Source organism: Oncorhynchus nerka, linkage group LG22 (genome assembly GCF_034236695.1).
Source record: "Oncorhynchus nerka isolate Pitt River linkage group LG22, Oner_Uvic_2.0, whole genome shotgun sequence".
NCBI classification, from domain to species: Eukaryota; Metazoa; Chordata; class Actinopteri; order Salmoniformes; family Salmonidae; genus Oncorhynchus; species Oncorhynchus nerka.
The window spans coordinates 62,565,764-62,589,889 of record NC_088417.1 but is presented as its reverse complement, the minus strand read 5'-3'; the positions used below and the strand labels follow the sequence as shown (position 1 = coordinate 62,589,889).

Below are 24,126 nucleotides of genomic sequence, written 5' to 3'. Positions count from 1 at the left end.
GATGTGGCAGGGCTTGAAAAATATTATGGACTACAAAGGGGAACCCAGCCACAAGCTGCCCAGTAACGCGAGCCTTACCAGACGAGCTAAATGCCTTTTATGCTCGCTTCGAGTCAAACAACACTGAAGCATGCATGAGAGCCGTAGCCAATGTGAGCAAGACCTTTAATCAGGTCAACATTCACAAAGCCGAGGGGCCAGACGGATTACCAGGACATGTACTCAAAGCATGCGCGGTCCAACTGGCAAGTGTCGTCACTGACATTTTCAACCTCTCCCTGACCGAGTCTGTAATACCTACATGTTTCAAACAGACCAACATAGTCCCTGTGCCCAAGAAAGTGAAGGTAACCTGACTAAATTATTACCACCCCATAGCACTCACGTCAGTAGCCATGAAGTGCATTGAAAGGCTGGTCATGGCTCACATCAACACCATAATGCCAGAAGCACTAGACCCACTCCAATTCGCATAACAGATCCACAGATGACACAATCTCAATCACACTCCACACTGCCCTTTCCCATTTGGACAAAAGGAACACCTATGTGAGAATGCCATTCATTGACCACAGCTCAGCATTCAACACCATAGTGCCCACAAAGCTCATCACTAAGCTAAGGACCCTGGGACTAAACACCTCCCTCTGCAACTGGATCCTGATGGGCTGCCCCCAGGTGGTAAGGGTAGGCAGCAACACATCTGCCACGCTGATCCTCAACACTGGGGCCCCTCAGGGGTGCTTGCTTAGTCCCGTCCTGTACTCCATTTTCACCCACGACTGTGTGGCCAAGCACGACTCCAACACCATCATTAAGTTTGCTGACGACACAACAGTGGTAGGCCTGATCACTGATAATGATGAGGCCGCCAATAGGGAGGAGGTCAGAGACCTGGCAATGTGGTGCCAGGACAACAAACCTCTCCCTCAATGTGAGCAAGACAAAGGAGCTGATCATGGACTACAGGAAAAGGAGGGCTGAACAGGCCCCTATTAATATTGACGGGCTGAAGTGGAGGGGGTTGAGAGTTTTAAGTTCCTTGGTGTCCACATCACCAACGAACTATCATGGTCCAAACACACCAAGACAGTTGTGAAGAGGGCACGACAACACATTTCCCCCCCCCATGAGACTGAAAAGATTTGTCACGGGTCCTCAGATCCTCAAAAAGTTATACAGTTGCACCATCGACAGCATCCTGACCGGTTGTATCACCACCTGGTATGGCAACTGCTTGGGCATCTGACCATCAGGCACTACAGAGGGTAGTGTATGTGGCCCAGTACATCACTGGGGCCAAGCTTCCTGACATCCAGGACCTTATATACTAGGCGGTGTTAGACAAAGGCCCCAAAAAATGTGAAAGACTCCAGTCATAGACTGTTATCTCTGCTACCGCACGGCAAGTAGAGCACCACGTCTAGGACCAAAAGGCTCCTCAACAGCTTCTACCCCCAAGCCATAAGACTGCTGAACAATTAATCAAATGGCCACCCAGACTATTTACATTGACGACCACCCCCCTCCCCTTTTGTTTTTACGCTGCTGCTACTCGCTGTTTATTATCTATGCACAGTCACTTTACAAATGATCTCGACTAACCTGTACCCCCGTGTAACAGTGTAGCTTCCGTCCCTCTCCTCGCCCCTACCTGGGCTCGAACCAGGGACCCTCTGCACACATCGACAACAGCCACCCTCGAAGAATCGTTACCCATCGCTCAACAAAAGCCGCGGCCCTTGCAGAGCAAGGGGAACAACTACTTCAAGGTCTCAGAGAGAGTGATGTCACCGATTGAAACGCTATTAGCGCGCACTGCACTAATTAGCTAGCCATTTCACATCGGTTATACCCGCACATTGACTCAATACCAGTAGCCCCTTTATATAGCCTTGTTATTGTTATGTAAATTTCTTGTGTTACATTTTTTCCTCAGATTTTTTAACATTTTGTTTATTTAGTAAATATTTTCTTAGCCTCTTAAGGATCCGCCTCTTCATTCTAATTTTTCACCACAAAATGACCCAAATCTAACTGCTTGTAGCTCAGGCAGTTAGTACCATTGGTACCATTTGAAAGGAAACACTTCGAAGTTTGTGGAAATGTGAAAGGAATGTAGGAGAATATAAATATCTGGTAAAAGATTATACAAAGGAAAAAAACACCATTCTTTTGTAACATCATCTTTGAAATGCAAGATAAAGGCCATAATGTATTTTTCCAGCCCAGGTGCGATTTAGATTTAGGCCACTAGATGGCAGCAGTGTATGTGTAAAGTTTCAGACTGATCCAATAAACCGTTTGCATTTCTGTTCAAAATGTTGTATCAAGACTGCCCAAATGTGCCCAATTTGTTTATTAATAACTTTTCATGTTCAAAATTGTGCACACTCCTCAAACAATGGCATGGTATTCGTTCACTGTAATAGCTACTGTAAATTGGACAGTGCAGTTAGATTAACAAGAATTTAAGCTTTCTGCCAATATCAGATATGTCTATGTCCTGGGAAATGTTCTTGTTAAAATGTTCTTGTTACTTACAACCTGATGCTCACCTTAGCCTAAGTTAGCTCAACCGTCACGTGGATGGGACACTGATGAACTGCATTGTTGGTTAAGGGCTTATAAGTAAGCATTTCACGGTAAGGTTGTATTCGGTGCATGTGACAAATAAAAATTGGATTTCATTTGACTCAAGGCTGTAATCGCTGCCAAAGGTGCTTCAACAAAGTACTGAGTAAAGGGTCTATATATATATTTATTTTTTTAAATTTGCAAACATTTCTAAAAAACAGTTTTTGCTTTGTCATTATGCGGTATTGTGTATAGATTGATGAAGGGAAAAAACAATTTAATTCATTTTAGAACAAGGCTATAATGTAAAACAAATTGGAGGGGGGTCAAGGGGTCTGAATACTTTCTGAATGCACTGTATATATTATATTTTATATTATGTGATGGGATGTATAGACATTATGGACAGTATGAGGATAGAACAAATAGTATATCTGAAGAATTTGTGGATAGAATAGTATATGTACAGAAATTGTTGAATAGGATGGCCTTGACTAGAATACAGTATATACATATGAAATGGGAAAAACACTATGTAAACATGATTAAGATGACCAGTGTTCCATGTCTACAGTATGTACATAGGGCAGCAGCCTCTAAGGTGCAGGGATGAGTAACCGGGTGGTAGCCGGCTAGTGACAGTGACTAAGTTCAGGGCAGGGTACTGGGTGGAGGCCTGCTAGTGATGGCTAATTTAATAGTCTGATGGCCTTGCGATCGAAGCAGTTTTTCGGTCCCAGCTTTGATGCACTTGTAATGACCTCGCCTTTTGGATGATAGCGGGGTGAACAGGCCGTGGCTCGGGTGGCTGAAGTCCTTGACGATCTTCTTGGCCTTCCTGTGACACCGGGTGCTGTAATGTCCTGAACGGCAGGCAGTGTGCTCCCGGGGATGCGTTGGGCTGTCCGCACCACCCTCTGGAGAGCCCTGCGTTTGCGGACGGTGCAGTTGCCATACCAGGCGGTGATACAGCCCGACAGGATGCGCTCAGTGGTGCATCTGCAAAAGTTTGTGAGGGTCTTAGGGGCTGTTCACCACGCTGTCTGTGTGGGTGGACCATTTCACATTGTCAGTGATGTGTACGCAGAGGAACTTGAAGCTTTTCAGCTTCTCTACTGCGGCCTCTTCGATGTGGGTGTGCTCCCTCTGTTGTCTCCTGAAGTCCACGATCAGCTCCTTCATTTTGTTGACATTGAGGGAGAGGTTATTTTCCTGGCACCACTCTGCCAGGGCCCTCACCTCCTCCCTTTAGGTTGTCTTGTTGTTGTTGTAATCAGGCCTACCACTGTTGTGTAATCTGCAAAATTGATGATTGAGTTAGAGGTTTGCGTGGCCATGCGTTCTTGGGGGAACAGGGAGTACAGGAGAGAGCTGAGCACGCACCCTTGTGGGGCCCCTGTGTTGAAGATCAGCGTAGTGGAGGTGTTGTTGCCTACCTTCACCACCTGGGGGCTGCCCGTCAGGCAGTCCAGGACCCAGTTGCACAGGGTGGCGGTTCAGAACCAAGCCCCCCGAGCTTAATGATGAGCTTGGAGGATACAATGGTGTTGAAGGCTGAGCTGTGGTCAATGAACAGCATTCTTACATAGGTATTCCTCTTGTCCAGATGAGATAGGGCAGTGTGCAGTGTGATGGCGATTGCATCTTCTGTGGACCTGTTGGGGCGGTGTGCAAACTGAAGTGGGTCTAGGGTGGCAACTCATTCATAACGTTTGCAGATGACACAACAGTAGTGGGCTTGATCACCAACAATGACCAGACAGCCTACAGGGAGGAGGTGAGGGCAGTCGGAGTGTGGTGTCAGAAAAACAACCTCTCAATCAATGTCAACAAAACAAAGGAGATGATCGTGGACTTCAGGAAAAAGCAGAGGGAGCACCCCCCTATCCACATCGACGGGACAGCAGTGGAAAAAGTGAAAGGTTTTAAGTTCCTCGACATACACATTACAGACAAACTTAAATGGTCCACCCACATAGACAGTGTGGTGAAGAAGGTGCAACAGCGCATCTTCAACCTCAGCAGGCTGAAGAAATTTGTCTTGTCACCCAAAACTCTCACAAATTTTTTACAGATGCACAATTGAGAGCATCCTGTCAGGCTATATCACCGCCTGGTACACCAACTGCACGGTCCTCAACCGCAAGGCTCTCCAGAGGGGGGTGAGGTCTGCACAACGCATCACCGGGGGCAAACTACCTACCCTCCAGGACACCTACAGCACCCGATGTCACAGGAAGGCCAAAAAGATCATCAAGGACAACAACCACCCGAGCCACTGCCTGTTCACCCCGCTATCATCCAGAAGGAGAGGTCAGTACAGGTGCATCAAAGCAGGGACCGAGAGACTGAAAAACAGCTTCTATCTCAAGGCCATCAGACTGTTAAACAGCCATCACTAACACAGAGAGGCTGCTGCCTACATACAGACTCGAATCATTAGCCACTTTAAATAAATGGATCAGTAGTCACTTTAAATAATGCTACTTTAATAATGTTTACATATCTTACATTACTCATCTCATATGTATACCGTAATTTCCGGACTATAAACCGCTACTTTATTCCCACGCTTTGAACCTCGCGGTTTATACAATGACACGGCTAATTTATGGATTTTTCCCGCTTTCACAAGATTCATGCCGCCAAAAAACTGAGCACCGTCACATAATGTGACGTAAATCGAGCGCGCTCAAACTTCCCATCATTCTGATTACGGTAGTAATTTTGTCACCCTCATCATGGCAAAGACACAGAGAAATGCATATGATGCAGCTTTCAAGTTGAAGGCGATCGATCTGGCTGTTGGAAAAGGAAATAGAGCTGCTGCACGGGAGCTTGGCCTTAATGAGTCGATGATAAGACGTTGGAAAGCAGCGTGAGGAACTGACTCAGTGCAAAAAGACAACAACAGCTTTCAGAGGGAAGAAAAGCAGATGGCCCAAAGTATTTGCAGCCACTCGACATCAGTGTAAATCGTGCATTTAAGGTGGCGCTCCTTGTTCAGTGGGAGGCTTGGATGACAAGTGGGGAGAAATCCTTCACTAAAACGGGCCGCATGCGAAGAGCAACTTATGGTCAAGTCTGCCAGTGGGTCCTGACAGCGTGGAGCATTGTCAAAAAATCCACTATCATCAACGGGTTTCGAAAGGCTGGACTGCTGCGTGTTGAAGGGGCAGCATGAGCTCAGCGGGGTATTTGCCTCCGGATGAAAGTGACGAGAGCGATAATGAAAACGATCCAACATTGGATGAAGCAATTCTGAGGCTATTCAACTCCGACACCGAAGGAGATGGCTTCAGTGGTTTCAGTGCACAGGAGGAAGATAGTGACCAATGACTTTCTTGGTAGGCCACTGTTTAATTTTTGTTACAAGCCGTGTTTCGTTTAAAGGCTGTGTAAAGTTAATTTGTTTCAATGTACCGGTAGGCACCTGCGGCTTATAGACATGTGCGGCTTATTTATGTACAAAATACATATTTTTAAATAATTCAGTGGGTGCGGTTTATATTCAGGTGCGCTTAATAGTCCAGCAATTACGGTATACTGTATTTTATACCATCTATTGCATCTTGCCTATGACGCTCGGTCATCGCTCATCCATATAATTATATGACATATTCTTATTCCATCCCTGTAGCTTCGTGTGTATTAGGTAGTTGCTGTGGAATTGTTAGATTACTTGTTAGATATTACTGCACTGTCAGAACTAGAAACACAAGCATTTTGCTACACTCGCATTAACATCTGCTAACCATGTGTATGTGACCAATACAATTTGATTTGATTTGAGCTGTTCTTCCACAAATGAACTTTTAACAAGGCACACCTGTTAATTGAAATGCATTCCAGGTAACTACCTCATGAAGCTGGTTGAGATAATGCCAAGAGTGTGCAAAGCTTTCATCAAGGCAAAGGGTGGCTACTTTGAAGAATCTGAATATGAAATATATTTTGATTTGTTTAACACTTCTTTGGTTACTACATGATTCCATACGTGTTATTTCATAGTTTGATGTCTTCACTACGTAGAAAATAGTCCAAATTAAGAAAAACCCTGGAATGAGTTGCTGTGTCTAAACTTTTGACTGGTACTGTACCTTTAACATATATCAACTCAAGCTTTTGTGTGTATTTTCTTTAACTACAAGGGAACTCCCAGGAGGCACGTAAAATTACAAGCCTCCTTTTGACTGGATGAGCCAGAACTCTGCCCTACAACATGGCCATAATGAAAACAGACTTGAGGGAGGAGGCTTTATGACTGGCTGCTTTTTCTAAGGGTAGTGTGCTCGCACTGTGACATGTGGGAAGCTTTGTAGCCACCAGGTGTCATTCATGAGGGTGATGTACACAGAACAGGTCTGCACTGGGCAACTGCCACATCACAGTCATAGTCAAAGGGAGGGATGGCTGTGCTCCACACCAGAAACTGAACACTAGTCAATCAGGACAGGGCTAGAGGCTAGAGCCCAGACAAAGGAAGTGGGTTGACCCCTGAATGAGACCTAGTGGTGTCTTTAATACCTGCTGGGACAGAGGTTATGATGAGAGAGTGGAGCTGAGAAGTGGCTATCTAATATACTGCAGACAAACCTCTATGGTTTAAAAAGCAGCTGCCTTTAAAAAGTAACAAATCCATGTGAAAAGGGCCTGTGGCATCGATATGAGTCAGAAACAGTTATTCTGGTGTCAAACTTGACTACCAAGTCTAAATAGGACACTTTTGGTCATAAAGTCAGTCTCGTCTAAAACGGAGTTTGGAACATCTTTGCATCACAACAGGTAAATAATGAAGGTTGGGTTTTGATTTGACTATGTCCATTTGCCCAGTCACATGGGGTGAAGCTCTGCGGCGATTGCCCTTGATCCAATTAAATCACATGCGCCAAATATAACAGGTGTAGACCTTAACGTGAAATGCTTACAAGCCCTTAACCAAAAATGCAGTTCAAGAAATAGAGTTAAGAACATATTTACTAAAGTAAAATATTAAATAAAAAGTAACGAGGCCATAATACAGGGGGTACTGGTACCGAGTCAATGTGAGGTGGTACAGTCGAGGTAATTTGCACATGTAGGTAGGGGTAAAGTGACTATGCATAGATAATAAACAGCAAGTAGCAGCAGTGTAAAATCAAAGGGGGGCCAATGTAAATAGTCCGGGTGGCCATTTGATTAATTGTTATGGCTTGGGGGTAAAAGCTGTTGAGACGCCTTTCGGACCTAGACTTGGCGCTCCGGTACCGCTTTCCATGCGGTAGCAGAGAGAACAGTCTATGACTTGGGTGACTGGAGTCTTTGACAATTTTTTGGCCTTCCTCTGACACCGCCTAGTATATAGGTCCTGGATGGCAGGAAGCTTGGCCCCAGTGATGTACTGGGCCGTATGCACAACCCTCTGTAGTGCCTTACGTTTCGAGAATCTGGTGACCCATGACAAATCTTTTCAGTCTCATGAGGGGGAAAAGGTGTTGTCGTGCCATCTTCATGACTGTCTTGGTGTGTTTGGACCATGATAGTTTGTTGGTGATGTGGACACCAAGGAACTTGAAACTCTCGACCCGCTCAACTACAGCCCTATTGATGTGTGGGGGGGTGTGTTCAGCCCTCCTTTTCCTGTAGTCCACGATCAGCTCCTTTATCTTGCTCACATTGAGGGAGAGGTTGTTGTCCTGGCACCACACTGCCGGGTCTCTGACCTCCTCCCTATAGGCTGTCTCATCGTTGTCGGTGATCAGGCCTACCACTGTTGTGTCATCATCAAACTTAATGATGGTGTTAGAGTTGTGCTTGGCCACGCAGTCGTGGGTGAACAGGGAGTACAGGAGGAGACTAAGCACACACCCCTGAAGGGCCCCCAATAGCATAGACAGTGAGACAGACCTGCCCAGCAGCTCCAACTTTCATTACATAAGACAACACGTTGCACCAAACACCTTAGTTTGATGTAAAATTGCGCAACAAAAACATCTTCGGCAAAAACATAGAAAATTAATTACAGATTTCATGAGTTATCTTAGATTCATTCTGGGGATTTTGAGGAAGTGAAATAGGCTTCCGCATCTACAGTGTCTCATGGGGGACAAACATCATTAACCAAATGTGGAATCGGTCAGGAAACACACTTCCAAGACTAAAATATATATTTTGTAATGAGCAACAGAAAAACACGTGTGCCAATAGGCTTGTTCAGTGGCTCTTTAACACGGAAACACACTTTTCCTCCTACATACACACACTAACTCTCATTCCTTCCTTCTTTCTTTCCCTCACTCTCTTTCTCTTTGATTCTCACATACACATACACAAAATCATCCATCCACACATACAGTTGAAGTCGGAGGTTTACATACACTTAGGTTGGAGTCATTAAAAAAAAAATTCAACCACTCCACAAATGTATTGTTAAAAAACTTTAGTTTTGGCAAGTCAGTTAGGACATCTACTTTGTGCATGACACAAGTAATTTTTCCAACAATTGTTTACAGATTATTTCACCTTTAACTCACTGTATCACAATTCCAGTGGGTCAGAAGTTTACATACACTAAGTTGACTGTGCCTTTAAACAAGCTTGAAAAATTCCAGAAAATGATGTCATGGCTTTAGAAGCTTATGATAGGCTAATTGACATAATTTGAGTCAATTGGAGGTGTACCTGTGGATGCATTTCAAGGCCTACCTTCAAACTCAGTGCTTCTTTGCTGGACATCATGGGAAAATCAAAAGAAATCAGCCAAGGTATTGGAGTGGCCATCACAAAACCCTGACCTCAATCATATAGAAAAATTTGTGGGCAGAACTGAAAAAGTGTGTGTGAGCATGTAGGCCTACAACCCTGACTCAGTTACACCAGCTCTGTCAGGAGGAATGGGCCAATATTCACCCAACTTATTGTGGGAAGCTTGTGGAAGGCTACACAAAACATTTGACCCAAGTTAAACAATTTAAAGGCAATGCTACCATATACTAAATGAGTGTGTGTAAACGTCTGACCCACTAGGAATGTGATGGAAGAAATAAAAGCTGAAAAAATCATTCTCTCTAAAATTATTCTGACATTTCACATTCTTAAAATAAAGTGGTGATCCTAACTGACCTAGGACAGGGAAGTCTTGCTAGGATTAAATGTCAGGAATTGTGAAAAACTGAGTTTAAATGTATTTGGCTAAGGTATATGTAAACTTCCGACTTCAACTGTATGCTATCATTGCCCTCTTTATTTTAGTCTGACACAAACATGCTGCTTCCATGGAAACTGTGTGTTTGCAGAGTGAATCTAGTCAATCTGATTTGATGTGCTGCTGGCTTACACTAAAAGCCCACTAGTGTCTATGAAAAGCCGGGAGAGGCCGTGTGTGTGTGTGTGCGTGTGTCTTTGTGTGTGTGTGTGTGTGTGTGTATTAGGGAGCTTTGTAGCCAGGGATATTATCCAGGATGCTCTAGTCTTGAGAGTTCCAGGAGGGGACAGTATGCTGATCTCTCTCGTCCCTCTCTTTTATGGTTTCTTTTTCCTTCTTCATTTCTCACATAGTTGCACACAAAGCTAAATGGACTAAGGGCTATCCCTTGATCCCGCCATGTGGGTTAATTAAGTCAGGGCTATATACTGTGTTTATGACCCAGAGTTTCTGTGCCCTCATAATCACAATTGGAAACAACTGGTGGAATAAAGTGAACCCTGGTCATCCTGGTGCAACACGATGAACATCTGATGTTATGGCAAGCAAAGGAGCAAATGGAAGCAATCACGTTGAGGCAGAATCTACTCTCGGTTGCAACCGTACAGATACAAACACACTGAGGCCCTGCAGTAGATGCTAGGCAGTGTGCCATCAGTAGGATTTACAGCCGTGAAAATATGGAGTATAACTACCACTGGCCTATAGCTTCATACACGACATAAAGCTTCATACACATGACATAGCTTCCCTATTCACAGTTGTATTTCAACTTTTTTTGTCCTTGCAGAAAAAGCCTACCTTGGAGATGAGCTCGTCATGGTTGGCCAGGTGTGCTCGACAGTGGATGCAGCTGTAGGTGCGGTGACAGTTGGGCAGGTAGGCCTGGAAGGTCTTGGAGCGCGTCATGATGATAGTTGCCTGGGAGACGGTGGTAGTTGCAGGGGCAACGGCGTTGCTGTTGCTGGGTGGGGTGGGGGGGCGGTGCAAGAAAGGGCTTCCAGCCCAGGACGGTTCGCAGGGGAAGCACCGCAACACACAGGTGAGGGCCGTGGTGGGGCGTGGGGGCGGGAGGCACACACCTGGGACACACACATAAACACTTTAATATGGATCCATGACGACGGATCATGTTTGTCGTGAAGGCCGCAAAAATAGTTTGTGTATGTTGAGTCTACCAAATATGAACATTTAATGTTGAATTTACCATTTTTGTCATTTAGCATACGCTCTTATCCAGAGCAATTATGGTTAAGTGCCTTGCTCAAGGGCACAGACAGATTTTTCACCTAGTCAGGATTGCGCACACAGACACAACACACGCTAGAAACCCCTACTACTTTAAGATATAGTCTCAAAAGAATTTCATTGAAACTCCCATTTTTGGGAGTTGCTGGATCATTAACTTATCACTCTCTCTCACTCTCTCTCATACATAAAGCATGGTGGAAGGCGTTTATGTGAATCATGACACAATTCAATACAATGCTCTCTATTGTATCATGGTACAACTATGATAGATCCTATGGCAGCAACACACACACAACACAGACAATAAAACGCACACACACACAGGGTCAGTGGGCCAGAATTGGACTATCAGAAGTCTGGAACCCTGCCAACCGTGTGGGCTCCACTAGAAAGACACTACTGACTGACTCAATGTAGCCACACGCACATCTGTGTTTTCGTGAAATGTCAGGAATTTTTGAAGTGTCAAATGTTTTCCATAACCCCTAACCCTAAAACCTAACCCTTAAGCTTAAAATAGCATTTTAACAAATTCAGGACCTGCAAAAGTCAACTTTTCAAAAAAGGTTTTGTTTTCCTACCTTTTCAGGACATTAAGGTGAAATGTTAGTACATTGGGGTCCTGGTCGTGTAGGAAAACAAGTGTACACACGCACAAAGAGTATGAGGGAAGCAAAGGTGTGTAGGACAGGATGTATACGGCAGTAGAGAGTGAGCTAGTAAATGCTTCTGGCCTCAGTGGCCTGCTAGTGAGCCAGCACCAAAATGGTAAACATTGATGTACATTATCATGGTTTTTACGATACCAGTACTGCAATATTTTTTGCATGGCAAAAATGAAAACACAAAGCAGACCCAACTCTTTGGTCCTTTAAAAACATATATGTAAAATATTGTGAGCTATAGCTTGGAAAATAAATCAAATATGACTCTGGATGCAACATTAGGGCTGTTTTCCTAAAGAAATTAAATCCGCTATGTGTTTTGTTTCCTTGCCATGATACTAACGAGTATCGCAATACTGGTATCGTCCGGTCTCTAGTTTTTATGTACACAGTCTCATAACCTAGTTTTTCTTAAATTCTTTCGCTGGTGTTGCACTTTTTCATAGCTCTGGAATGATATCCAGCTGTATAATGTTGGCAGTGTGAGTGCCTTTGAATTCTTCAACAGGCCTAATTAAAACATAACAGGCTGCACAAAAGACTATGCTAACATTTGCCAAAACAGGATATGGCAAGCTATGAAGGCACAATTACATTCACTATTCTGTCATGTGACAGTGAATGCTCTGAACTTAGGCTACGCTCTCTGTCAGCTGTCATGAACTGTCAAACAGTTATGAAAAGTGTTCATGTCAATCCATCCTTCTATCGAGTGTACAGTGGGCAATATACCAAGCATCCAAAACTGTCAGTGAAGCGGAAAGAACATGATAATGAAGCAGAAACAAACTCATGTAAGGTTCCAGATTTGTGCAATTTTGGGGATGACTTTGGATGATTCCATCTTGTGAAGAAGGGCTACCTCATTTGCACCTCTGGCCACATAAACAATGGCCGTGCCCATATATTGTCCAATGACTTCCCTCTACAGGGGCCTATACTGTTAACACACTAGCCATACACAATGCGCACTCCTGTATCCCCACTCAGCAGTTCACGCTAGGTAAGCGGCTCATGCCATGTAAGCTTGCTGTAAAGCCTGCTGACTAAGGACCCAGTGGTCTGGCACAATATGGTGGGGCTACCCACCACCCCCTGAGAGAAGAATGGAAGTGCTGAGCGCTCTATCTCTCTCTGGGCAAGGCGTGTGGGCAAGGTGTGTGTGCACCATTCCAAATGGCCAATCAAACAGACCAGCACAATCTCAAATTATTAGGAGGCACTAGCTGGATCAGTCGAGCCTTTTCAAATAAACAGACATCCCCTCTTGATGCAATAAAGCTTGGGATGACAAATTATAATTTACTTTGTGGTTAGCTGGGCTGTATAAGCCATTCATTGTCAGATTTGTCTATGGGCAACAGCTGCAGCACCTCACGCAGCCTGCAGGTGTGTGTATGTGTGTGTGCCCACCAGTGACACAGTGGGCAGGCATCACTAACTATTCTCTATCCTACCACATGCAAACGACAGACTCCATCTTGGGCAAAACCAATGAAAACAAAAAGCAAGCCTCTCTACACGATTCATTAAACAGAGCCTTAATAACAACTCTGCCTTCACCTCAGCACAAAGGTTAAAAAGAAAGGCAAATATCAATATACAAAAGATTAAACGCAGAAACAACAGCCAGCTCATAAAGATAAGAGACGACAAGCTATCATGGTGGGGTAATTTCAAATAGACCTAAAAGCCGACTCGGCAACTATTTAAATAGATCTTAAAGCCATGAAATGACTGCCTGGCTACCAATGAGCCACAGTCAATCAACCATGCCATGTAGAGAAAGATAGTCAGCTTCCTTCGAACTTCATGTGGCTCAAATTAGTGTCTCGGCCCATCAAAGGAAATTGGAGAGTTCTATCAAAGTATCTGGATTAATCTACTATAGGCCTAGGAGTCACATTTCAATTAGCTTCCATAGCAACTGTGCATAACCCCAGTGGGAAAAGTGTCACCCTCGAAACATGCATCTGCATCTCAACTAACCTGGTATGAACTAGCGTTGTTAGATAAAACCCTCGGATAGTGTCCTTTTCGATATTGGAAGAGAGGAGTCTGAAATTATTTTCAGGGAGTGAGACTGTTTGGCGATATAGCGTTCACCACCAGCGCTTGTGCAGGAGCTCACTGGAGCTGAGTACCGGCACCTCAAAGGTTCTACTGCTTGAGCTCCTGTTCCTCTTATAGAATATTATCTCAAAGTATTGTGGAGCTCCTGCACCTAAATATAAACAGTATCGGCACCCAAAATGAGTACCGGCATCTATTTCAGTCTGAGTCAAGCCCTTTCACAGCTTTTTGGTCTATGTTGTCATTAGCGAACTGACAACGAGTTCAGTTAAGAATACATCTGTTAGTGTTTGTGAAGTTTTGTTCAGCCAACTAGCTAGAACAAAACAGGCATCTGTGCCATGGGGATGGAGATAAGGCTGGCATGAGTGATGGGCATGAGACAGAGAGAACACAGGGGTCAGAGATACTGGAAGAATGAAAGTGGAAGAGAGAGAGATAGGAGAGAAAGAGATCATCTAAAAAAGGGCAGGGAAAATGAGGACAGAGATGCAAAGAGAAATGGCAGCAAGAGCAGGAGGAAGAGAAAGAGAATAACAGAAGGAAAAGAGAGAGAATGAAATAAAGACAATGAAAGACAGCAGTAGCATGAGAGAGAGAGAGAGATACACACATTATAAAAAATTGTAAATTAAGAAGAGTGGGAGAACCAGGTCAGTGGCAGCAGTAGCAGCAGCAGTACTGGTGTGTGTGAGTGTGACAGTATACGTCGAAATGACCAGACTAGGATAGGCTACTAGTACATTTGTATTTATTAAGATGCCCATTAGCTACTGCCAAGCTAAGCTAACTTCTTCAGGTCCAAACAGGATTAAAACAATTACATCACAACAAAATGTAACAACAGCCTGCAAAAATAAAACAATACATCATACAATATATTATGATATTATTACAAATGTACAATATAAAATGAACAACACTACAACAATATTACAATGTTACAATATGTAGGCCAGGGACGTCACCAGATTTCACAAATAGCTCCACTAACTCAGCACCACTTTGCTAACTAGCTACAGTGCCGTGCGGTGAGGTCAGTGGCTGGGGAAGCACTGGTTATTATCAAAGCCAGATTTACTCACAAATAAACCTTGATGAAGCCCAAGTTCACCATACAACATATATCTCCAACATCCAGAGTGACATATGCTATTAACCTAAATTAACAAACAATTTTCACCAAATGTAAATACCAATGTAGCCAAGATACACATGCGATAGCCTCCGATGACAGCATATTTCATATCATCCGACAAAATGACACACTGCTCAACTCAGCCATAGAACGATGTATGATCCACACTAAAATACCAAAATATGGACACATTTCATCCGAATAATTCCCAATATGAACTCCATAGCCTTTAAAAATGGATTTTAGGGGGGCCTCTCGAGTGGTGCAGCGGTCTAAGGCATTGCGTCGCAGTGCTAGAAGCATTACTACAGACCCGGGTTTGATCCCAGGCTGTGTTGCAGCTGGCTGCGACCGTGAGACACATGAGGTGGTGTACAATCGGTGCACAATTGGCCCAGCGTCTTCCGGGTTAGGGAGGGTTTGGCCGGCTGGGATCTCCCTGTCCCACCACGTGCTAGCGACTCTTTGTGGCAGGCCGGGCGCATGCATGCTGACTCGTGTCGCCAGTTGTACGGTGTTTCCTCCGACACATTGGTGCTTCTGGGTTAAGCAAGCAGTGTGTCAAGAAGCAGTGTGGCTTGGCACGGTCGTGTTTCGGAGGATGCATGGCTCTCGACCTTTGCCTCTCCTGAGTCCGTACAGGAGTTGCAGCGATGGGACAAGACTAACTAAATTGGGGAGAACAAGGGGGGTAAAAACAAAGTGTCTTAATAAGGCGTTGGGCCAGAACAGCGTCAATGCACTTTTGCATAGATTCTACAAGTGTCTGGAACTCTACTGGAGGGATGCGACATCGTTCATCCACAAGAAATTCCATAATTTGGTGTTTTGTTGATGGTGGTGGAAAACACTGTTTCAGGCACAGCACCAGAATCTTCCATACGTGTTCAATTGGGTTGAGATCTGGTGACTGAGACAGATATACACATCCTTTAAACCCCCATGCTCCTTTGAGACCCCTCGTTCAAAGGCACGGAGATCTTGTCTTCTAGCAAAGGTAGACCAAATAATGGGCAACTGGGCATTTTTATACATGACCCTAAGCATGATGGGATGTTAATTGCTTAACTCAGAAACCACACCTGTGTGGAAGCACCTGCTATCAACATACAGTGTTACCCTCATTTAAAGTTTTTAAATGTCACATGCACAAGTATAATCAACCAGACAAAAACACAGATAGTACCTGTTTTTCTAAAATGCGTTAAGAGAAGTGCTTTTCAGTTTTGTTTTGGTGAAGAAATTCTGGAGTTTACTAGCAATTATAAATATTTGGGTATTTTTATTGATAAACACATGACCTTTCTATACGGCACATCTGCCCTGGCCGACTCAGCAAGTAGAGCTCTTGGGGGAGTTATAGGAAAAACAAAAACACTCAAAGATATTGGTTATTCTACTTATTCCAAACTGCATCAGACGTGTGTCCTGTTCTGGACTATTCAGCAGGAGTGTGGAGTGTCCATAACAGAGCAGTACGTTACTTTTTAGGTGTCCACAAGTTTGCACCTATACTTGCAATAACTGGGGACATGGGCTGGGAACCCTGTGAGGTGAGATGGAAGCTGTGTATGGTGAGACTTTGGAATAGACTGTTGGATATGCCAACTGCCAGAATAGCTAGTAACGTTTTTCAATGGGATCTATCCAAAGGGGGAGCCTGGGCATCTGAAATGTCTGACCTTTTTCAACAGTCTGACTGTGAACAGCTGCATAATGGCACTGGAAGGGATAGCTGCTACCGTCTCTTATGACCGAAAAGAGCTTCTGGACATCAGAATAGCGATTACTCACCTCGAACTCGACAAAGATTTTTTCTTGAATGAGTCCGACACAAAGGATATACTGCTTCCCGGAGACCAGGTCCAAATCCCTGTCATTCACGTGAGAAAAGACCGAAATACAGGAGGCGGAGGTCTGGGTGCCTTGTGAGAATTCGTTGGCAAATGAGTAAATCATCACTACCCTCTGTATAATTGGCTAACGTGCAAACAAACTGGATCAACGATTAACACTATCCTACCAACGGGACATTACAAACAGTGCTTCTACACCTGCATTGCTTTCTGTTTGGGGTTTTAGGCTGGGTTTCTGTACAGAACTTTGTGACATCAGCTGATGTATGGACTTTATAAATACATTTGATTGATTAATATCTTGTGTTTTACAGAGACTTGGCTGAACGATGACACTAATAATATGGAGATGGCAGGCTTCTCCGTGTTTCGTCAGGACAGAGCAGCTATGTCTGGTAAGACGAGAAGGGGTGTCTATTTGTCAATAACTGCCGGTGCGCAATGTCTAATATTAAAGAATATTCAACGTATTTCTCACCTGAGGTAGAATACCTCATAATAAACTGTCGACCACACTATCTACCAAGATATATTATATTATACTATATTATTCGTAGCCATCTATTTAACACCACAAACCGATGCTACCACTAAAACAGCACTCAACGAGCTGTATAATTGTGAAAAAAATCATATTTAACTAGGCAAGTCAGTTAAGTTCAAATTCTTATTTACAATGACTGCCTACCGGGGAACAGTGGGTTAATTGCCTTGTTCAGGGGCAGAACAACAGATTTTTACCTTGTCTGCTCGGGAATTCGATCCAGCAACCTTTCAGTTACTGGCTCAACGCTCTAACCACAAGGCTACCTGCCGACTTGTATAAGGCCATAAGCAATCAACAAAATGCTTACCCAGAAGCGGCGCTCCTAGTGGCTGGGGTCTTTAATGCAGGCAAACTTAAATCCGATTTACCTCATTTCTACCAGCATGTCACATGTTCAACGAGAGGGGAAAAATCTCTAGACTACCTTTACTCCACACACAGAGATGCATACAAAGCTCTCCCTTGCCCTCCATTTTGCAAATCTGACCATAATTCTATCCTCCTGATTCCTGCTTACAAGCAAAAACTAAAGCAGGAAGTACCAGTGACTCGCTCAATACGGAAGTGGTCAGAGGACGCTGATGCTACGCTACAGGACTGTGATGCGGATGCTACGCTACAGAACTGTTTTGCTAGCACAGACTGGAAAATGTTCTGGGATTCATCCAATGGCAATAAGGAGTATAACACCTCAGTCACCGGCTTCATCAATAAGTGCATCTACGACGTCGTCCCCACAGTGACCGTATGTACATTTCCCAACCAGAAGCCATGGATCACAGGCAACATCCACACCGAGCTAAAGGCTAGAGCTGCTGCTTTCAAGAAGCAGGACACTAATCCGGGTGCTTATAAGAAATCCTGCTATGCCCTCAGACGAACCATCAAACAGGAAAAGCGTCAATACAGGACTAAGATTGAATCCCACTACACCGGCTCTGACTCTCGTTGGATGTGGCAGGGCTTGAAAACTATTACAGACTACAAACAGAAACCCAACTGCGGAGCTGCCCAGTGACACAAGCCTACCAGACGAGCTAAATGCCTTTTATGCTCGCTTTGAGGCAAGCAACACTGAAGCATGCATGAGAGCACCAGCTATTCCGGACGACTGTGTGATCATGCTCTCTGTAGCCGATGTGAACAAAACCTTTATACAGGTCAACATTCACAAAGCCGCGAGGTCACACGGATTACCAGGACGTGTACTCAAAGAATGCGTGGACCAACTGGCAGGTTTTTTCACTGACATTTTCAACCTCTCCCTGTAATACCTACATGTTTCAAGCACGAAGGTAACCTGCCTAAATTAATACAGCCTCGCAGCACTCACGTCGGTAGCCATGAAGTGCTTTGAAAGGCTGGTCATGGCTCACATCAACACCATCATACCGGAAACCCTAGACTCACTCCAATTCACATACCGCCCCAACAGATCCACGGATGACGCAATCTCAATCACATTTCACACTGCCCTTTCCCACCTATGTGAGAATGCTGTTCATTGACTACAGCTCAGCATTCAACACCATAGTGCCCACATAGCTTCCTGACGGGCCGCCCCCAGGTGGTAAGGGTAAGAAAACAACACATATGCCATGCTGTTCCTCAACACGGGGCCCCTCAAGGGTGCGTGTTTAGTCTCCTCCTGTCCTGTATGGCATGGCCAAGCACGACTCCAACACCATCATTAAGTTTGCTGACGACACAACAGTGGTAGGCCTGATCACCGACAACAATGAGACAGCTTACGCGGAGGAGGTCAGAGACCTTGCAGTGTGTTGCCAGGACAACAACACCTTTTGCCCCTCAAGAGACTGAAAAGATTTGGCATGGGTCCCTGGATCCTCAAAAGGTTATACAGCTGCACCATTTAGAGCATCCTGACCGGTTGCATCCCCACCTGGTATGGCAACTGCTTGGCATCCGATCATTAGCCGCTACTGTCTGTAGTGCGTACGGCCCATTACATCTCTGGGGCCAAGCTTCCTGACATCCAGGACCTATATACTAGGCGTGTCAGAGGAAGGCCCAAACAATTAATCAAATGGCCACCCGGATTACTTACATTGACACCCCCCCTGTTTGTTTTTACACTGATGCTACTCACTGTTTATTATCGATGCATAGTCACTTTACCTTTATCTACATGTACAAATTACCCCGACTAACCTGTACCCCCACACACTGACTCGGTACCGGTACCTCCTGTATATAGCCTCGTTATTGTTATTTTATTATGTTACTTTAGTTTATTTAGTAAATATTTTCTTAATTATATTTCTTGAACTGCATTGTTTTGATTTGATTTGAAATTAAAGGAGACATAGATATTATTAAAAAAACACAGTTGATGCAATATGAAAAAATATATAAATCATAATCCCAAATTGAGAACCTTTTAAGGATGAATTCGTGTGCGAGAGATATATTATGTATAACCTACTTAAAAGCAAGAGATCGCTATGTGCACAGTTAAGATCAGGGATATTGACTCTGGGTATTCAAACAGGTAAGATCAGGGATATTGCCTCTGGGTATTCAAACAGGTAAGATCAGGGATATTGCCTCTGGGTATTCAAACAGGTAAGTTCAGTGATATTGACTCTGGGTATTCAAACAGGTAAGATCAGGGATATTGCCTCTGGGTATTCAAACAGGTAAGATCAGGGATATTGACTCTGGGTATTCAAACAGGTACGATCAGGGATATTGACTCTGGGTATTCAAACAGGTAAGATCAGGGATATTGCCTCTGGGTATTCAAACAGGTAAGATCAGGGATATTGACTCTGTGTATTCAAACAGGTAAGATCAGGGATATTGCCTCTGGGTATTCAAACAGGTAAGATCAGTTATATTGACTCTGGGTATTCAAACAGGTAAGATCAGGGATATTGCCTCTGGGTATTCAAACAGGTAAGATCAGGGATATTGCCTCTGGGTATTCAAACAGGTACGATCAGGGATATTGACTCTGGGTATTCAAACAGGTAAGATCAGGGATATTGACTCTGGGTATTCAAACAGGTAAGATCAGGGATATTGCCTCTGGGTATTGAAACAGGTCGGTATTGTGTTGAAATGGAAGAGGAAAGACTATGTAACTATTGTGACCTCAGAGAATGAAACTCATTTGATCCTCTATTGCCCTTTCTACCATGATATACGCTTGCTCTTATTCCAGAAAGCACACCAGATATACTCTGGGATTATATGGATGAGCGATGAGGAGAAATTGAAATGTTTTTTTGTCCATTGTGTATTTCAGTTTGCGGAATATTTAGATAAAGCCTGGAATAGAAGAAAAAGGGCTACCTAAAAATATTTAGCTTCTAAGTGGTAAATGGCACGTGTGTAGACACAGTTGAAGTCGGAAGTTTACATACACATAGGTTGGAGACATTAAAACTCGCTTTTCAACCACTCCACAAATTTCTTGTGAACAAACTATAGTTTTGGCAAGTCGTTTAGGACACCTATTTTGTGCATGACACAAGTAATTTTTCCAACAATTGTTTTACAGACAGATTATTTCACTTACTTTCACTGTATCACAATTCCAGTGGGACAGAAGTTTACATTCACTAAGTTGACTGTGCCTTTAAACAGCTTGGAAAATTCCAGAAAATTGTCATGGCTTTAGAAGCTTCTGATAGGCCAAATGACATAATTTGAGTCAATTGGAGGTGTACCTGTGGATGTATTTCAAGGCCTACCTTCAAACTCAGTGCTTCTTTGCTTGACATCATGGGAAAATCCTAAATAAATCAGCCAAGACCTCAGAAAAAAACATTGTAGACCTCCACAAGTCTGGTTCATCCTTGGGAGCAATTTGCAAATGTAATAAGGTACCACATTCATCTGTACAAACAATAGTACGCAAGTATAAACACCATGGGACCATGCAGCCATCATACTGCTCAGGAAGGAGACGCGTTCTGTCTCCTAGAGATTAACGTACTTTGGTGCGAAAAGTGCAAATCAATCCCAGAACAGCAACAAAGAACCTTGTGAAGATGCTGGAGGAAACAGGTACAAAAGTATCTATATCCACAGTAAAACGAGTCTAATATCGACATAACCTAAAAGGCCACTCAGCAAGGAAGAAGCCACTGCTCTAAAACCGCCATAAAAAAGCCAGACTACGGTTTGCAACTGTACATGAGGACAAATATCGTACTTTTTGGAGAAATTTCCTCTAGTCTGATGAAACAAAACTAGAACTGTTTGGCCATAATGATCATTGTTATGTTTGGATGACCATCTTTATGTTTGGAGGAAAAAGGGGGAGGCTTGCAAGCAGAAGAACACCATCCCAACCTTGAAGTACAGGGGTGGAAGCATAATGTTGTGGGGGTGCTTTGCTGCAGAAGGGACTGGTGCACTTCACAAAATACATGACATCATGAGGCAGGACAATTATGTTGCTTCAATATATCCACATCTCAAGACATCAGTCAGGAAGTTAAAGCTTGGTAGCAAATGGCTCTTCCAAATGGACAATGACATTTACATTACATTTAAGTCATTTAGCAGACGCTCTTATCCAGAGCGACTTACAAATGACCCCAAGCATACTTCCAAAGTTGTGGCAAAATGGCTTAAGGACAACAAAGTCAAGATATTGGAGTGGCCATCACAAAGCACTGACCTCAATCCTATAGAAAATTTGTGGGCAGAACTGAAAAAATGTGTGCGAGCAAGGAGGCCTTACAAACCTGACTCAGTTACACCAGCTCTGTCAGGAGGAATGGGCCAAAATTCACCCAACTTATTGTGGGAAGCTTGTGGAAGGTTACACAAAACGTTTGACCCAAGTTAAACAATTTAAAGGCAATGCTACCAAATACTAATTGAGTGTATGTAAACTTCTGACCCACTAGGAATGTGATGAAAGAAATAAAAGCTGAAAGAAATCATTCTCTCTACTATTATTCTGACATTTCACATTCTTAAAATAAAGTGGTGATCCTAACTGACCTAAGACAGGGAATTTTTACTAGGATTAAATGTCAGGAATTGTGAAAAACTGAGTTTAAATGTATTTGGCTAAGGTGTGTGTAAACTTCCGACTTCAACTGTATGTATGTATGTATGTATGTATGTATGTATGTATATTTTTTTACTGCTCTAGGGATATAGTTATTGTTTGGATAACTTTATTTACCATTATGTATTGATTTACTATGTTTTCACTCTTTATGCGATGCGCACTGCAGAGAACATCGGAAGAAGAATTATCACTGAATTATCACAGTGAATTATTGTAATGTTTGTTAATGTGTCAATTAATCCCATAAGGGATGGGTTGCCAACTGGTGATTTGACACGAAAATAAAATGTAATTCATTCAGTCAGCACAGTGAAATGGAGTTTTTGCAAACTCTAATCCCAACAATGCAGTAATCAATAACAATGTAATGCAAAAAGTAACAAGGTAAAACAAACCAAAAAATATATAAATAAAAATAAGAACACGATAAAGAAAGCATACTATATACAGGGTCAGTTCCAGTACCATGTTTACAATGTGCAGGAATACTGGATCAATAGAGGTGCGTATGTACAGACTCCCGAGTGGGGCAGCGGTCTAAGGCACTGCATTTTAGTGCTGGAGATGTCACCACGGACACCCTGGTTCAATTCCAGGCTGTATCACAACCGGCCTTGATTGGCAGTCCCATAGGGCGGAGCACAATTGGCCCAGCGTCGTCCGGGTTTGGCCGGTGTAGGCCGTCATTGTAAATAATAATTTGTTGTTAACTGACTTTCCTAGTGAAATAAAAGGTTAAATAAAAATGTGTAGGGGTAAGGTGACTAGGCATCAGGATATATGATTAACAGAGTAGCATCAGCGTGGTTGTGTGTTGGAGTGTCAGTGAGTGTGCATGGAGAAGACTAAAATACAAGGGTCAACTCAGATATCTAACAAAATGGCTACACATACTATTTAGCAGCCTTATGACATGAGGATAGAAGCTGTTCAGGAGCCTGTTGGTGTCTGTTTTGAAGCACCGGTACCGCTTGCCATGCGGAAGCAGAAAGAACAGTATGTGGTTGGAGTCTTTAATGATTTTCTGGGCCTTCCTTTCATGCCGTCTGATAAAGAGGTCCTGGATGGCAAGGAGCTCGGTCCCAGTGATACATTGGGCTGCCTGCACCACCCTCTGTAGCGCCACACACTGTTTCCTTTATTTTGGCAGTTACCTGTATATAATAAAAAAGGTTCTGGGCTTCCTGAGTGGCACAGCGTTCTAAGGTACTGCATCACAGTGCTAGAGACGTTACTACAGACCCGGGTTTGAGCCCAGGCTGTGTCCCAGCTGGCTGTGACTGGGGAGACCCATGAGGCGGAGCACAAATGGCCCAGCGTTGCCCATGGGAGGGTTTGGCTGGTGGGATGTCCTTGTCCCATCACGCTCTAGAGACTTCTTGTGGTGGGCCGGGTGCATGAACACTTACTTCGGTCGCCAGTTGTACAGCGTTTCCTCTGACACATTGATGCCACTGGCTTCCTGATTAAGCGAGCAGTGTGTCAAGAAGCTGTACAGCTTGGCAGGGTCGTGTTTCGGAGGACGCATGGCTCTTGACCTTCTCCTCTCCAGGGTCCGTACAGGAGTTGCAGCGATGGGACAAGACTGTAACTACCAATTGGATATCATGAAAAAGGGGTAAACATTTTTTGTAATTATTTAAAAAAAAGATTCTAACAAAATTTCCACATCAACAATCGAAATGACTGAAAAATGCTGTTCAAACATCAAAAAGTGTCTCATGAAATTGTAGCTTGATAAATCAAATGCATTCAAAGGGTCGTTGTCTATTCTCATGAT

The 24,126-nt window shown here is 43.6% G+C and overlaps 1 protein-coding gene across 1 annotated transcript in view; it reads right to left on the bottom strand.

Annotated features, from left to right (window-relative positions):
- The window catches only part of LOC115105450 (protein yippee-like 1), a 35,007-nt gene that overhangs the window by 5,281 nt on the left and 5,600 nt on the right, over positions 1–24,126 (bottom strand). The window contains exons 3-4 of the mRNA XM_065007300.1: positions 23,756–23,937; positions 10,562–10,842 (exon numbers count right to left, since the gene is read on the bottom strand). Of these exons, the coding sequence (XP_064863372.1) occupies positions 10,562–10,842; positions 23,756–23,792 (318 nt within the window). The 5' untranslated portion in view covers positions 23,793–23,937. The remainder of the gene's footprint in view (positions 1–10,561; positions 10,843–23,755; positions 23,938–24,126) is intronic.